At 39.4% G+C, this 17,107-nt stretch overlaps 1 protein-coding gene across 5 annotated transcripts in view; it reads right to left on the reverse strand.

Annotated features, from left to right (window-relative positions):
• Positions 1-17,107, reverse strand: part of THADA (THADA armadillo repeat containing) — a 316,857-nt gene that overhangs the window by 248,192 nt on the left and 51,558 nt on the right. For all 5 annotated transcript variants that reach the window (XM_029937259.1, XM_029937256.1, XM_029937258.1 and 2 more), the window contains exon 22: positions 10,397-10,506. In XM_029937259.1, coding sequence (XP_029793119.1) covers positions 10,397-10,506 — 110 coding nt within the window. The remainder of the gene's footprint in view (positions 1-10,396; positions 10,507-17,107) is intronic.

Consider the following 17,107-nt stretch of genomic DNA (forward strand, 5'->3'; position numbering starts at 1 on the left):
CATGATTTGGCTATTGTTGAGAATGCTGCTATGAACATTGGGGTGCATGTGCTCCTATGCATCAGCACTCCTGTATCCCTTGGGTAAATCCCTAGCAGTGCTATTGCTGGGTCATAGGGGAGTTCTACTGATAGTTTTTTGAGGAACCTCCACACTGTTTTCCAGAGCGGCTGCACCAGTTTACATTCCCAGAAAATAATTGTTAACCAGAATTCCATACGCAGTTAAACTACATTCAAAAGTGGAGATGGGGCGTGTTGGTGGCTCAGTCGGTTAAGCATCCAGCTTCGGCTAGGTCATGATCTCATGGTTCATGGGTCTGAGCCCCGCATCGGGCTCTGTGCTGACAGCTCAGAGCCTGGAGCCTGCTTCCGGTTCTGTGTCTCCTTCTTTCTCTCTCTGCCCCTCCCTCTCTTGTGCTCTGTCCCTCTGTCTTTCTCTCTCTCAAAAATAAACATTAAAAAAATTTTTTTAAGTGTTAGTAAGATAAAGACAATTTGAGACAAACAGTAAGCCGGCCTCCCAGAAACCCTCATGAAAAGAAATTTTCAAGAACATGCCTCTGCAAAGTTAAGTAAACTCAGAGCAGTTTCAATGTGGTATCTGCTAGACATCTCAAACTTAATATACGCCAAATAAACTGCTGATTGCTCTCTAAAATTCTTGATGATGTAACATATGATGTAGCAAATGAATGATACATCTTAGGCCAAATATTTTGGAATCATCCTTTCTCTTAAATATTAAATCCAATTGGTCAGTATCTCTTGTCTGTGCTTCCTTCAAATTACATCCAAATTCAGACCACTCTTTACTATCTCCCCTACTCTTTAGCCATCATCATCTCTTTCTTGAAGTTTAAAATGTACTGGATTTCTTTAAGCCCTTTGGTTTGGACATTTTCTGGGGAGGGGAAAAAGAATATTTAATTTTTTCAAGAGAGCAAGTTGCATGATGGGTATTAGACCACCTCTCTTTATTAGATTTCTTAATATTTACCTACATCCCAATGAAAATTTTGTAAAAATTCCAGAATCGTTAACATACAGTGTTATAGTTGTTTCAGGTGTACAGTATAGTGATTCAGCAATTTTATACAGTACTTAGTGCTCATCAAGATACGTGAACTCTTAATCCCGTTCACCTGTTTCCCCCATCTCCTAACCCCAATTTGCCCTTGTCAGTTTGTTCTCTGTAGTTAAGAGTCTATTTTTTGGTTTGTCTCTTTTTTCTGTTTGTGTAGTTTCTTAAATTCTACACCTGAAATCATATGGTATATGTCTTTCTCTGACTAATTTCACTTAGAATTATACTCTCTAGATCCATCCATGTTGTTGCAAATGGCAAGCTTTCACTCTTTTTTTATGAGTAATTCTCCACTGTGTGTATATATACCACTTATTTATCCATTCATCTATCGATAGATGCCTGGGCTGCTTCCATAATTTGGCTATTGTAAATAAAGCCTTAATAAACCTAAAAAAAAAAAAAAAAGAGCGCCATTCTAAAAACCCAGGTTGACAAAGAAAGACTGGTACAGTACCTGGAAAGGAAAGTATGAACAGAAGTGTTTTCCAAGGACCAGAGGTGCCAGCATTAGAATGAGCAGATGGCATTAACTGTCTTTCCGTCACCTGGGACAGACAGCTGAATTAAAGGAACTTTTTTTTAATGTTTTTACTTATTTTTGATACAAGGAGGAGAGAGAGAGAGAGAGTATGAGCAGGGGAAGGGCAGAGAGAGAAGGAGACACAGAATCTGAAACAGGCTCCAGAGCCTGACTCAAGGCTCGAACTCATGAACCATGAGACCATGACCTGAGCCGAAGTCGCATGCTTAACTGACTGAGCCACTCAGGCGCCCTTAAAGGCACGTTTCCTTGGTCTTTCATTTCTGCCCTGTAAATTATGTAGTTTACATCTCTAATCCCAAAGATTAAAATGCTGGGCTGCAAGTTCCTCTAAGAACAGATACCATGTCTTCTCCATATTTTTCCTCTGATGTCTATCACAATTTCTTATATATAACAGGTGATCAATAAACTTTTGTTAAACTGGTAATCTCCGAAGCAGTACAAATTTCCAAAAATATCTGGATTCTAGTGCCAGCTTGGTCACTAACTAGATGTGAGGCTATGAACAAATCACTTGATTTTTAGTGCATAAGAATGAAAATGAGATATTTACAAAATTGCTTTGAAATTCAATGAAGTATTATTATCAGGGTTACTATTCCAAATAAAGAAAGCAATGACCCTAAATTATATAAGTACCCATTCTCCTGATGAGAATGTCCCCCAAAACACTGAGCCCCCCGGGGCCTCAGTTCTCTCTTCAGGTTCTCACATGTCCCTTCTATGGAGTAAATGTTTCAAACCGAGACCCTAGTAATTGTCTCCAGGCTCACAGCAATTGTGGCCTACCGTGTCATACTCTCAATGGTCAGACAGAGCGTTTTCTAACAGCCTGGGCAGACAGTAGATGTTCAAGACAACTTTTATTGAATAATTAAACAAGGACAACTAGGATTGGTGCAGGGCCTACACGTTAGCTATGGCTTCAGTTAGGCAAATACATGGGGGGAAGGGGAACAAAAACAAGAAAACAGGTGTAGCAAAGGAGAGCTGGATCTTTTAAGGTTTCTCCATGATGAAGCCACGATGTCTACAAACACACAACAGCCTTAGCTAGAGCTCTGACTAGTCAATGAACCTTCTGTCTACTCAACAGCAAGGAAAGATTACTTTATGAGGAAGTGATTTCAAAACTCCGGAGTGGCTGGTCCTTATGGTAATGAAGGAATTAAAAGGTAAAAGTGGAACCAGGCAAGGCTCCCGAGAATAACGCAAGGACTCTGGTTTTGGTTCTTTATCACACAATGCAGAGGTCAGCAAGGAAAAGGGAAAGGTTCCTGAGAGAAGCAGTCCTGGGTTCTCTGTGCCATCTCTACATCCTCACCAACCACAGCCGTGGAGAACACCAAGCCTGATTTTGGTAGCAAGTGCCTTGCCACAAAAAGAGAAGACATTCTCTTCGCCTGAAGGATCATTTGTTTTATTTCACTCCCATGTCAGCTTAATGCAAAACACACAGTGTCTTTCGTCTTGAGTATATCATACAAATTGTAACTCTCTTATAAGGGATTCAAGGTTCCTCATAAGAAACTCTCACTGTTATTAGTTCACAAAATACTCCTAAGAGATCAGTTTACCAGTTCTAAAGGGAGTTTACTAAAAATGATCCAACTTCCCTCAATCTTTCATGCACCAAATCCCTAGACTTTCCCAACCAGGAACTAGAAAGCAGCCCTGGACAATGAGTAGGACATTCAGGGCTGGAAAGAGGCCTCAGAAAGCAGTACCCTCTCACTTTATCAGAGAGGACACAGCACCCAGAGAGCTCTAATTCATACCTCAGGATTCGTTCTTCTAAACATTAAGGGAGGGGTACCTGGGTGGCTCATTCGGTTGAGCGTCTGACTTTGGTTCAGGTCATGATCTTGCGGTTCGTGGGTTCAGGGCCCGCGTCAGGATGTGTGCTGACAGCTGGGAGCCTGGAGCCTGCTTCGGATTCTGTGTCTCCCTCTCTCTCTGCCCCTCCCCTGCTCACGATGGCTCTCTCTCAAAAATAAACATTAAAAAAAAATTTTTTTAATAAATAAACACTGAGGGAGATGGTGGTGGAGGGTGTGGGGTGGGAGGAATCAGACCATTCTGATTCTCCTGTTCCACACAGTAAGACGGAAAGGGAAAGGGAAAGGGAAAGGGAAAGGAAGGAAGAAAGGGAAAGGGAAAGAAAGAAAGAAGAAAAAGACGGACAGTTGGGGACAGTGGGGACGGGGGTGGGGGGGTTGTTTTTTGTTTTTCCCATGCTAAGTGCTATGGCCTCAATCTCTACTACAGAAATAAACAGGGCAGGCCATAGCTGGTGTCTAGGCCTTTGTGTTGTCTTGAGCAAATCACTGGAGCAAATTATTGCTCCATAAGCAGATTAGTCCAATTTCTACCCACAAAGCTACCTCACTCTTAGTGGATAAGTATTCTAAGATAAGCATAAAACCCGCAGTCTGAAATCAAATTACATATGCTGTATACTCAACTAATTGGTCATTAGACTATTTTGTGCCAGTAAATCAGGTTCCCTGACTACAAAATGGCTTCCCAATGCCTTAATCCATCCACCTAATATGGTAACACAGAGCTATTTTTTGTTGCATTCTGATTAGTTTTATTACTATTGTTAACTGAGAAATGTTACCTTCATTTCCTCAAGCTCTTTCAGTATGGCCATTTCTCCTAACTTAGAGATTTTCTCAATCTCCAATTATCTCATAAGCTAAATTCTCCACTCCATTCATTCTTCGGTCAAATATTATGTTTATTATCTGAAGGTTCACATTTATTATTTCCATTAAACTAAACAGGGACAGATGTGCAGGAAGGCTGCATATGTGCACGCACATTTTAAAAAGGTAATATAACCCTGAAGCGTGGAGAAATTTTAAGCCTGAAAAATGATTTGTCCAAATGAGATCTAGTGATAAAGCTACATATCAACAAAAGTCATCCTAACCTCCCTCACCACCATCAAATATAGCTGAAGTTCAGTGCAAGCTAAAACACTGGAAGCAAGGGAGGGGAGGGCTGAAGCCTGAGCTGCAGGCACAGGCAATAATGACAATGACCAAATCTAAATTGAATTATCGATAAGAAAGCCATAGGGAAAGAGCAAGATACAATGGATTAAAAAAAGTGCTTAGAAGTACAGATTAGATTGTCAGTTCTCTTAATATTTAATATAACCATTCCCTAAGATCAAAGAGAAAAAATAAATAATAAAAACCTTGGGACTTCACTAACAGAGCTGAGATGGAGGTTACTCATGAAAACAAGAATCCTTTATTATTATGTCTAAATGACTCAATATCATTATGAGAACTTTAAAAACAAGTATCAAAGTTCTAGAAAGAAGATAATATGTGACTCAACTATGGAGTGGGCTTAAAAATAAAAATTCAGGGGACAAAAACCAAAGACACTAAGGTTTAGAATTTAAATATTAAAACATCTTAGTTTTCAACAAGTCCTTTCAATTCACTACAGGAGCAGGAAATTTAAAGGATTTTCTCTATAAATAAAGAATAAATATGGCTTCTACAAGTGATTATTCTTTAAATAATTATTAATGTTTTAAATAAAATTCATAGGACACTCAGAAATTTAAAAAAAGAAGTGTCTTATTTAGAGATGTCTGAGTGGCTTAGTCGGTTAAGCATCCAGCTCCTGATTTCTGCTCAGGTCATGATCTCATGGTTCATGAGACTGAGCACCATGTTAGTCTCTGTGCTGAGCGCGAAGCCTGCTTGGGATTCTCTCTCTCTGCTTCCTCCCCCACTCACACTCTCCTGCTCTACCTTAAACTAAATAAACTTTTTAAAAAGTGTCTTATTTAGCCACATTTGCCAAAGTAGATGTGAATAAAGGTTGAGATGTGGTTGTATATTATTTCATTAACAGTTGAATGACTTGAAATTATTTTTTCATTACTATAATTCAATTGTTCATAAGAAGCTTTCTGCTGAATTTGAATTGTAATAGCTATAGGGGTGCCTGGGTGGCTCACTGATTAAGCGTCTGACTTCAGTTCAGGTCATGGTCTCACAGTTCGTGAGTTGTGTCGAGTTCTGTGCTGACAGCTCAGAGCCTGCAGTCTGCTTTGGCTTCTGTGTCTCCCTCTCTCTGTTCCTCCTCCACTCACACTCTGTCTCTCTCTCTCTCTCAAAAATAAATAAAGATTAAAAAAATTTTTTTAATTGTAGTAGCTATACTTAACTGATGAAAGTTTAAGTACATATTTAAATTTCTCCTGTCTACCATCATTGTTGATGGCCATGAGTTAGAACTAGCACTTAATGACAAATACTGCTAAATGTCAGCAGTGTATTTTTTCAGGCCAATAACTGAAAATGATTGCAATAACTGCAATAAATAATTGTCGGCTAAGCTATATTTTGACAAGCAGAGCAATTCAAATACATGCAGAATAAGACAGTATCAAGTATTCACGAGCCATTCTTCTCCATTTAGAATTGTGGTCAACAGTTTAGTCCCCTTACAGTTAGGATCAATTCATGATTGTACAAGTGAAAGCTAGGGTCCCTGGCCTCACACCCTAGTTTAAGATTCTGCTCATTTTCACGGAAACAACAACTTTAAATACTAAGGCATAGTGGGTAAACAAGAAAACATAAATTTCATCAGAAACTTAAGTTTATTGTTAAGACTTCAATGCACTTAACCACTTCAATCAAATGCTTACACAGGTACTTGATGGGTTCTGAAGAAGAGTATGCATATTTCATCACATTCTAACTAGAAAGCACCATATAAGAAAACAAAGAGTCTAGAAAATTAACTCAACATATTGTTTATGTATGTGTGTGCGTGCACACGCGCCCACGCAAATGTTGCTTTCCAAAAATTTGCAGGAAAAAAAAATTGCATCTTTTATTCCTATGTATTCTTAGATGACTGTTTTATAGTGAAGTCAGTTTACATTTGAAGGCATTTTGAATAATCCCATTAAAAACCAATTCAAACAATATGGCCCATGTTTACCTCTTCAGTTATTTATCCATCAATCTCTTTAAGTGTCTCTTTCCCTAACACAGCTGTAGTTCAAGAGGTGGCCAGCAGTTGGCCTCCATGCCAGCGGATTTTCATGAAAGCCCAGATTTCTTTTTGCAAACTTTTTAAAGGTTGTATGAAAAATAACGTTTTCGTAACTTAAGAGCTTATAAAAAGCTTTTAAAAGGATCCAAAAGAAACACATTTTCTCTTAAAAATAAAAACCAAACAAAACGAAGCCACACACATTGTAGTTGTTCTCTGCAAAACATTCTGTTCAGCAGATCTGAAATGTCTCTAAAGGGACCAACAGCCACTTGGTCTGGAATCAACAGCTGAGAACTCAGAAGAGGCTGGTTCAAGGCCAGTAGTGACAGCCATGAGGAGATCTTTAGAGCGGATTAGGGGTGGCTGTGATACCAGGCACTGGGCCTTGCCTAGTCTCCCTGTTCCATTACTTCAAAGGCCTTCAAATGTACCATTCAAGCACCCAGCACAGCACAGGTGTTCGAAGGCCTCTGTCCTTGGTCCTCTGTTCTGTTCTCCTGTTATGCTCTCCTCTGAAGACTGCAGTCCTCCTAACTGTAACGTCTATGATGACAACTCCTAAACCCACATCTGTTTGTTATATCTCCCAAAATCAATCCCCTAACTCCCAGTTCTGACTTAAATATTTCCACAGCATATGCCATCATCATCTCACATAGAATACATAAAAACAAATTTATTCATCTTTTTAAAAATGTTTATTTAAGAGAGAGAAGGAGAGAGTACAGAACAAGGGAGGGACAGGGAGAGTGGGAGAGGAGGGGAGAGGGAGAGAGGGAGAGAGAGAAGAAGAGAGAGAGAAGGAGAATCCCAAGCAAGCTTTGTGCTGTCAGCACAGAGCCCAATGTAGGGCTTGATCTCACAAACTGTGAGATCATGACCTGAGCCAAAATCAAGAGTCGGACACCTAACTGACTGAGCCACCCAGGCGCCCCGGTTCATCTTTATCAAACTAATTCCCTCTTTTAGTTTCTCTGCCTCTGTTAACATCACTCCCATTGTTCACTGAGAATTAAACCACAGGAACAATCATGGACTCCTGGTGCACTCTTAGCCACGTTCACTTGGTTCATGTGGTTCAGATCGCATTTTCCAAAGATGGCCACTGCAATATCCCATATGTATTTCTAGAATATGATCTTGCCACTTCACCATTAAACAAATAGTAGAGTCTAATTCCTCTCTTCTTGAATCTGAACTAGCCTTAAGACTCCCTTACAACCAACAGAATGTGACTGCAGCAGAGCTATGAGACTTCTGAAGCTAGGTCAGAAAGGACCATGCAGCCCTTGCATGGTTCTCTTGGAACTCTTTCTGGGGGAAGCCAGTTGCCATCTATGAAACTCAACTACCTTAAGAATGCCATGCTGGGAGACCATATGTAGTTCCAACCCGGCCCAATCTTCCAGCTCTCCCACCGAGGTGACATAAATATGAATACAGCTGTCCCAGATCCTCCTGATCAGTTCATCTGACAGTTCAATGCCACCAACTGAACTCAGTAATTCGCTGAGAAGAATCACCCAGCTGAGCCTTGCCCTAATCCTTGACCCACAGAATCATGAAATATATAAATATATTACGTAAATATAATAGAATCCACAGCTTCCTTCTAAGCATCAAATACATCACGTGTTGAGTTGTTACACAGTGGGGCTGAATGCTAACAGACATGCCAATTCTTTCCCTCCATCCCCAGGGCCATCACACTGAGCAGGCTCTCATCACCTTAGATCTAGATCATTATAACTGGTTCCGGGCCCTCCTCACTGGAATCTGTCATTACAGATCTATCGAACCAGCAGTTCCAACCGGAAAACTACTTTTACATACCAACACCACCATCAACATCAATCTCACTGATGTTCTCCATTTGTAGAAAGTTTTATAACGCAAACTTAATCCCTATAACAACAGCCAGAGATACGTCAATAGGGTGAATATTCTTTTTCCTACTTTAGAGATGAAGAGATCAGAGCTAAGGAGATTAACATTGGTATAGTCTCACTGCCAATAAATGAAGTGGATACAAACAGAACTAAGAGCCTGTCAAAGTTAAGTGCTATTTCTCTGTTCTGAGATACCTCGTGTACTCTATTTCAGATCAAAAAAATATTCAGTGCCTCTCTCTATCCCTATTACAGTAAACCTACTTTCTAAATATCCGTAATAGGATCTCAATCTATCCAGGTGTATGGTATTGCCTACTAACACCGCCACCACCACCACCACAATAAGAATGACTTATTCACCCAACAAGATGACCTGCTGAGTCCAGCCTCTGAACATCAAGTTTCCCCCTTCGTCCTGCTGTTTACTTAAATTTCCTACCGCGTTAGCAGAAATCTACCTCCTCCATTAAGTCTTCCCAGCCTATTGCTGTTACCTTCTCTCCGCTAGTCCTACATCACTTGTAAATTTCACCCCTATTTTGACGACTACACAGGCTCATTTATCTTGTTCAAGTGTGTTGGTCTCACTTTCCAGGCAGGTACTCAGCTAACGCGCGTCGACACAGAAAGCGATGTTGGGTGCATCCAGTCCATGTCTGTTCTGACCAATCAGTACCCATGAAATACCATCGGTTAAATATTTTACATTTCATCCCTGCTTATTTCATAAACAATAAGCTCTTTAAGAAGAGGACTCTTGTTTTATAAAGAAGTATTATATACTCCAAACCAAACACACTACTAAGCACACAACTAGTGTTCGATATATATTTGATAATGATTTGAAGGGAGTGAAGTGTGTTATGAGAAAAAAAATCCCTAAAGTCATGTCTACACTGGAAAGAAAGAGTTGAGAAGAGAATAAAATATTTTCAAGATCAGCATTTTAATGTCAGGGACATCCTATAATGTATCATTTAAAGATATTCTGTGCTGTCCATAACTGCAAAATGTTCTATAAATGTTTTTTAGCAGGAGTCTGAAAAAAAATGTTGCAAAAATATTCAAGGAGATGTCTTACTAGCCCAAAATAAAATGTTTGCTGAGGCCACAAGACAGGCAGAACTCCGCTTCATTTCAAAAAGTTTCCAGGCACTAGAAATGTTTTCCTGGAAAATACTACCTTTTATTGAGAGGACACTTGCCATGAACACTTAGTCATTAAGTAATTTAAGGTTTCCTCACAAGTTCTTTAGAGGAAATCTATTATATGAATGAATGAAATTATCAGCACCTTTAATGTCAAAAAAACACATTTGGCTAAATACATGAAATCTACCTAAGTATTTTTCCAGGTAAATGGGGAATAATATTTTATTCTTTTTGTCTACTTACTGTTCTTTAAAATTTTTCTGTAAGATAAAATTATAAAGAAAAACACAAAATCTGTATATGTGTTTCTCTGTCTGGAATATACACAAATCCAAAAACCTAGAAGCTTATTTTATTCCAAACGCCAGGTACTTTTCAAACAGACAAAACAGTCCTTGCATTCAATGAAAAGAAATAGTAACTTCAAAGCTATTTTTAGCAAAATCTCAGAGTTTGCTTCAAATCACCTTTCAGTGGGAGAGGAACTTGGTTTGGACATTTCAATCATCTGCAGAAATCATACAATGAAACCTAAGAAAACGATTTCTTCCAAGAGTCTGAAGCCAACTAAGTCTTACTCTCTTAAACATCAAAAGACATGAGTATTTTTACTTTGAGCACATGGTTTGTTCATTTAGTCTTTTAAAAATGTACACAAAAGGATATTTGTTTTGTTTACCTGTTTAGTATTTCGGTGAGTTTCACAAAGCCAGTGTAAGCCAGTTCAAATGCTCCTCTGTGCCTGGACTGTAAGAGGTGTTGTTTGAAGTAATCTCCTATTTCTTTTACCTTTAAAACACAATGAAAAAACAAAGTCTGATTTATACTGATATGTACAGATATATTTATGCCAGTAATATCATTTGGAACGTAAGACTAGTTCTCTATCCATTTAGCACTTATTCTGTGACAAGTAGTATTTTAAATGTTTTTATAATATAACATTTAATCTTACAGTAATTTCATAGAATAAGTACTATTATTATCTCCACTTTTCATTGGGGAGGAGACCCAGAAAGACCAAGTAACTTATCCAAGGTCACACAGCAAGTCAGTAAAGCCAGTACATAAAGCCAGGCCGTCTGGCTCCAGCTGGCCGTCTCTAATGGCCACACGAGAACTGCCTCCGTGTGCCAGTGGCACAGACCTCACCATTTCCTCTGCTGGCTCCTGTCACCCAACACCAACAGCAAACCACACAAGGCAACAACCCTCACACACATAAGCCTAGGTGTGGTTAAAATATACATAAAATCTATCACTTTAAACATTTTTTTTAAATGTTTTAATGTTTATTTTTGAAAAAGAGAGAGACAGAGCATGAGCAGGGGAGGGCAGAGAGAGAGGAGACAAAGAATCCGAAGCAGGCTCCAGGCTCTGAGCTGTCAGCACAGAGCCCAATGCGGGGCTCGAATCCACGAACTGCGAGATCATGACCTGAGTCAAAGTTGGATGCCTAACCGACTGAGCCACCCAGGTGCTCCCATTTTAACCATTTTTAAGGGGGCAGTTCTGTGGCACTCAGCACATTCACAGTCGTGCAGCCATCAGCACCATCCATCTACAGAACTTTTTCATCTTCCCCAGCTGCAACTCCAATCCAATCCATTCAACAATAACTTCCAAAAATTACCTTTAGAGTTACATACTTGTTAATGGCAATGCAAGATTTGTGCAAAGAGACTCCTGAAAACTGAAAACTGAGAGGCTGGAGTCACAAGCCTGGAATTTTCCAGAATGCTACCTTATCACTTTCCTACATGTTACAAATTTTAGACAAATAACAAATATGACAATTTATTTTAAAGAAGACATGACTAACAGTTGTTAATGAGGTTTTGTACAGAATTAACAATTAAATGGGCTCATTGTACTTTTATACCAATAAGATTTGGCGGCTATAGACTTTAGAAAAATCCAAATTTTGTATAAAGCTCAGGACCAAAACTGTAATCACCTCTCTCTTTTTTTTCTTTTTTCAGTTTATTTTGGGGGGAAGATGGGGAAAGAGAGGGAGAAAGAGAATCCCAAGCAGGCTCCACACAGCCAATGTGCAGAGTCTGACTTGGGGCTCAAACCCACAAAACTGTGAGATCATGAGCTGAGCCTAAATCAGGAGTCGGATGCACGACTGACTGAGCCCCTCCGGAGCGCCTATAATGGGCTCTCTTGACCCAGTCTCCCCAGCAGATCACAGTGTGGTAAAAAGGCGAGGTGTCCCAAGATAGCTCAGATATACTTCCCCCCAGAAACACCGTCTACCTCTGCACGATGGCTAGGTCAGTGCTCTGCGCACATCGGGGATAATAAACAGTGCAAGGTGCAGTTAAACATGTGGCCATGGACACGCGTCTCAGGTGCCTCACCTATAAACTGGGGTCAGCAATAGCACTTGAATCAAAGCTGTTTATTAAAATGAGTTAATAAACTTAAAAGTTCAGAACAGGACCATAACCTATAATTCAATTCAGATCTGGGTTTCCTAATAGAGGAAAAGTAAAAAGACATTATGCCATACTCAAAATACGTCTGATTATAGAGAGACAACAAGCGATACAATTTAGAGAAGTAAGAATCAGATATAAAACAACAAAGAACCAGGAAAGCAGTTAATAACAGTATTTTAATAAGTCTAACACTTTAATATCCCAAAGAATGACAGGTCATGTTCTTCAGCTCAAGTTTTCAGGTAAAGATCTGATGATACTCCTAATTTCTAATATGTTTTAAGACCCACAGACTACTAGCTATCAAAAGCCACAGTCAAGGTAAGCTTTATCATTTTCTCTTGAATACAGAAATTTCAGAACATATTCTCACCAGAATTCTCAAGCCTTAAATCTGAATTTAACCCCCAAGAAAGATCTAAAGCTCAATAATCCTTCAAAATGGGGACCAGAAGAAATTCCAGTTAGCTAAGTTGTTATGGCTATCATTCCTATTATTAGAGAAATAAAAGAAGATTTCTAAGAAGGTGTTTTAAGCCACAGAAAATAAATCAGGACGTCATAAAGATGGGGTCTAAGCTCCTTACTTTTTTTTCTAAAATGTTACAGACAGTAAAACATACTTCAGGAAAAGAAAAATGTTAAGTATTAAAGTGCTATTCTGTGAACTTACAATGGTTCACTATCTAGTTCTTTAAGCAAAGATTTTATTTTCATTGCTTCCTTTTTCCTAACTCTGTTGAAAGGGGCCTAAACCAAAAAGCATATAATGAAACCAAAGACCTCAGAAGCATGACTAGTAGATGTTCTCGAGGGTGGACCTTGGTTTTAGGTAATCCTGGCCTCAGGAAACAGAATGAGGTTCTCAGGACACAACTGCGAAGTAGACAGTTTTTCCTCGTTTTATATTGAACATAATCTCCAAGCAAAACCACCTATGTGATACTGAGAATTTGCAACTTTGAAGAAAATATACAATGTCTGTTAATCAGACAGTAAATACTTCTAAAGCACCGAGCCAAACGCTTAGTAGCTAAGTGCTACAATAGAAAGGGAAGAACAAAACAAGACTTCTGTCCTCAAGAGGCTTTAAGTTCAGAGAAAACCAATATGCTGAGTGGTACCCATTAGATGCCTAACAGCTCCAAGAAATGGAAGATCCTTCTGCACTGGAATAAATTATTACAAGCTTTGTGTTCAGACCTTGAACCACATATACTTGGGTGAATCAAAATGGAAGAGAGTACTAACATGAGAAGAGGCTGGGGCTAGAAGGAATGAACAAACATTTATTAAGTACTTGGTTGGTACCCACCAGACACTTTACTGGACTTCCTATATGAATGAACACAGATCATATAAGAGAAGGTTAGGAGACTTGGCTGAATGACCTTAGGTTTCATTCTAGGAAACAGTGAAAGATAAGTGCAAGTCAGGGATGGACCCCATTAACAAGCGTGGGAGGAGGCAGCAGGCAGTGTGGTCTCTGAGCGGCTGGACAGGGAAAAGGGCCGTGCTCACATCTCCCACTGGATCAGCACATGAGAAGCATGGATTTGACCCAAACAGCTTAGAAAATGAATGGCAATAGTCAGAATCAGAAAGAGAACTTTTAAATTTATTTTAAAAATGAAAAAGTCCTCTGAAAACTTCAACCCAATTGCCATTTTATCGGATGTCACTAAGGTCCTATCTAAAGTTGACCAAAACACATGATTTTTTCACAAATTATTTCTTAATGAATAACATACATCTCAAGATTTTTGAAAAGGAATTAGGTAAAAATGCAAAAAAAAAAAAAAAGGCACTGCTATCTATTCTTAAATTTGAATCACTATCCTTTTAAGTTTAGTAGATCCTGGTTCTAAATTTTCACAAAACGTATTTCGATAGGCCAATTAACATGCTTTCTGGATTTACAGGGTGTAAATTTCCACAGGGGAAAACAGCTATATGCCATGTCTCTAGACATCTATAATTTACCAGTAGGCTAATTAGGGAAGCCAAATGTGCATCTAGAGTCTAAAACCCACACAGGACAAATTTAAATACATTTTTAAATAGCTGTCTTTTATCTACAGAGAGAAATACAGCTGAAAAATTAAGGCTAATTCCACTCATTATAAAGTAGATAAACCCAAGGCAATGTAAGTGTTGGTGGAACATTTCTACAGAAAACGTATGTGGTGGTTAAGCTCTGATACTATGGAGCTGGGAGGTCTGAGTTCAGGAACCCTGCTCAGCCTCCTTAATAACATAAGCTAATGAAGCTTGTATTATTTTATTACATTATATTACTTATCTCTGAAATGGAGATAAAACTAGAGCCTACTTCATAGGATTGTGCTGAGAAATAAGTAAGATTACACATAAGCATCTGCAGAGGACCCAGCAGAGTAGCAAACACCGAGTATCTGTTTTTGTTTTTCTTTTGTATCATCAAGTAGTGAGACTTGATCCCTTACTTTAAATTGTGACTTTAGGACACAACCACTTCTTATAACCTTAGGAATGTCACTAATTCCTCTTTGGTTAAATAGAAAAGTTTGTAAAAGTTTATACCACAGTAGGATAATTAATGTTTTAAACTCTACATTCTCTACTATAGGGATTTCTTACTAATACTAGGAATTCTTCAGAGCCCAAATGTTGCTCTCCTACACAATAACAACAAAGATCATATTTTTCTGGTATTTAGACATCTTCTTAGCAGCAGTTTATGCTTAGCTTTCTAGCAAATTCTTAACCACGTGCCATTTTAGCTGGTGTCCTTTAGTCTAACTTTCTACGAATGTGCATCTTGTATCCCCTGTGACATTTCTCAGCCCTTCGAGGTCAGAGAACCATGTATTACATTTCTTTATGTTCCCACAACACCCTTGTCACATGGCAGTAGATAAATAGATGACTAAAAAGATGTGTTTAATTCCATTTCACAGCTTAAAAATGGTAACCTGAATTCAGTGCAGTTCAATGCATACTTATTCATAATTTCTAAAAAATAAACTTCGGCAAAATACAAAAGGCAATTTCTTTACGACTCAGGGATGCCAATAAACATACACCCCCTGTTGTAGACTATTACAGAAAACCTAAGACAGTAACAAAAGACACTGAGAAAAATGTGTAAACCCAATTAGCCACATACATCAAAAAAATTACAAAAGAATCTAAAGTAGGAATTTTAAAAAATAGAGAAAGATTAAATACGGCCATTTGTAGCAAAGTGGATGGACCTCGAGGGTGTCATGCTAAACGAAATAAGTCAGGCAGAGAAGGACAGATACCATATGTTTTCACTCATAGGTCTAACAGGAGAAACCTAACAGAGGACCATAGGGAGGGGAAGGGGGAAAGAGAGTTGGGGACAGAGAGGGACACAAATCATGAGAGGCTATTGAATACTGAAAACGAACTGAGGGCTGAAGGGGGAGGGAGAGGGGGGAAGAGGGTGATGGTCATGGAGTGGGGCACTTGTGGGGAGAAGCACTGGGTGTTATATGGAAACCAATTTGACAATAAACTACTATAAATTAAAAAATAAATAAATAAACAAAATAAAAAATAGCTAATTTCTAATCGTTGGCAGTGGTTTTTAGTCATGTGATTTCTAGGGCAACAATTACTACGAAGGGACAAACAGATAGGAAAAATTTACCCCAAAGCTTCTTTTTAGAAATATTAGAGGGGTAGCTGGGTGGTTCAGTCGGTTAAGCAGCCTGCTTCGGGCTCAGGTCATGATCTCACGGTTTGTGGGTTTGAGCCCCACATCAGGCTCTGTGCTGACCGCTCAGAGCCTGGAGCCTGCTTCGGATTCTGTGTCTCCCTCTCTCTCTGACCCTCCCCTGCTCATGCTGTCTCTCAAAAATAAATAAATAAATAAATAACACTTTTTAAAAAAAGGAATATTATGGGGCGCCTGGGTGGCTCAGTCGGTTAAGCGTCCGGCTTCGGCTCAGGTCATGATCTCACGGTTCGTGGGTTTGAGCCCCACGTCAGGCTCTGTGCTGACAGTTGGCTCAGAGCCCAGAGCCTGCTTCGGTTTCTGTATCTCCTTCTCTCTCTGACCCTCCCCTGCTTGTGCTGTCTCTCTGTCTCGCAAAAAATAAATAAAAAATATTAAATAAAAAAAATTTTTTTTTTAATTTTTTAAAAAGGAATACAAGAGGAAATACATAAACATGTGATTGATACTCCAGATAGAAGAAGCAGTTTATAAGAAACCAGTAGGCACTGGGTATCCAATATCCCTTGGAAAGAGGACCAACAAAATGTATGAAGAAAAGCTCTGCTGCAGCAAAACATGCAGCCTGAAAGCTAGACACACACCAGCCAGGAAGTTGGGAGATAAGGCCGTGCGTACTGCCCGCCTTGGTCTCACCTTACATCCCTCCAAGTTGGTTCTATCCCTGCCTCTTGCACAGGGACATTATGAAAGAACCTTTCATTAGGCGATTACCTTGCAGGAGGAAAGTCAGACATGCCTCTGAATGAACACATTTTCCTCTTGCTGAAGCCGTGGAGGACACACTGCTTCACAAGAAGTGATTTAGGGAAATGAATCATTTGCTAAAAAGTTCAGTAGCAAGTTGCCTTACTGTCCTGTTGCTTGTAAACGGCTGGCTGGGTATGGGAAGTAGGGAAAATTAAATTTAAAGAAAAATTAAACAAGCAGTTCAGAACAAAGGCAGCACTGTGCCGTGTCCGAACACAGGGTGGAAAGAACTGGGTTCCGGTCCTGCAACTGCCACAAACCAGCTCTGTGATCTTGGGCTCACCAGGTCACATCCAACGGCTTCGGTTTCCCCATATATAAGAGGACAAGACCCTACCCTCCCTGTGACCCTTCCAGCTCTAACAGTCTGTGAATCCAGCACTGAGAACTCAGAGTCACGAACGGCCATCAGACCTTCTCGTTCAGCAGCAAACTGTGATCTTCAAAT

This window comes from Suricata suricatta, chromosome 4 (genome assembly GCF_006229205.1).
Source record: "Suricata suricatta isolate VVHF042 chromosome 4, meerkat_22Aug2017_6uvM2_HiC, whole genome shotgun sequence".
NCBI lineage: Eukaryota > Metazoa > Chordata > Mammalia > Carnivora > Herpestidae > Suricata > Suricata suricatta.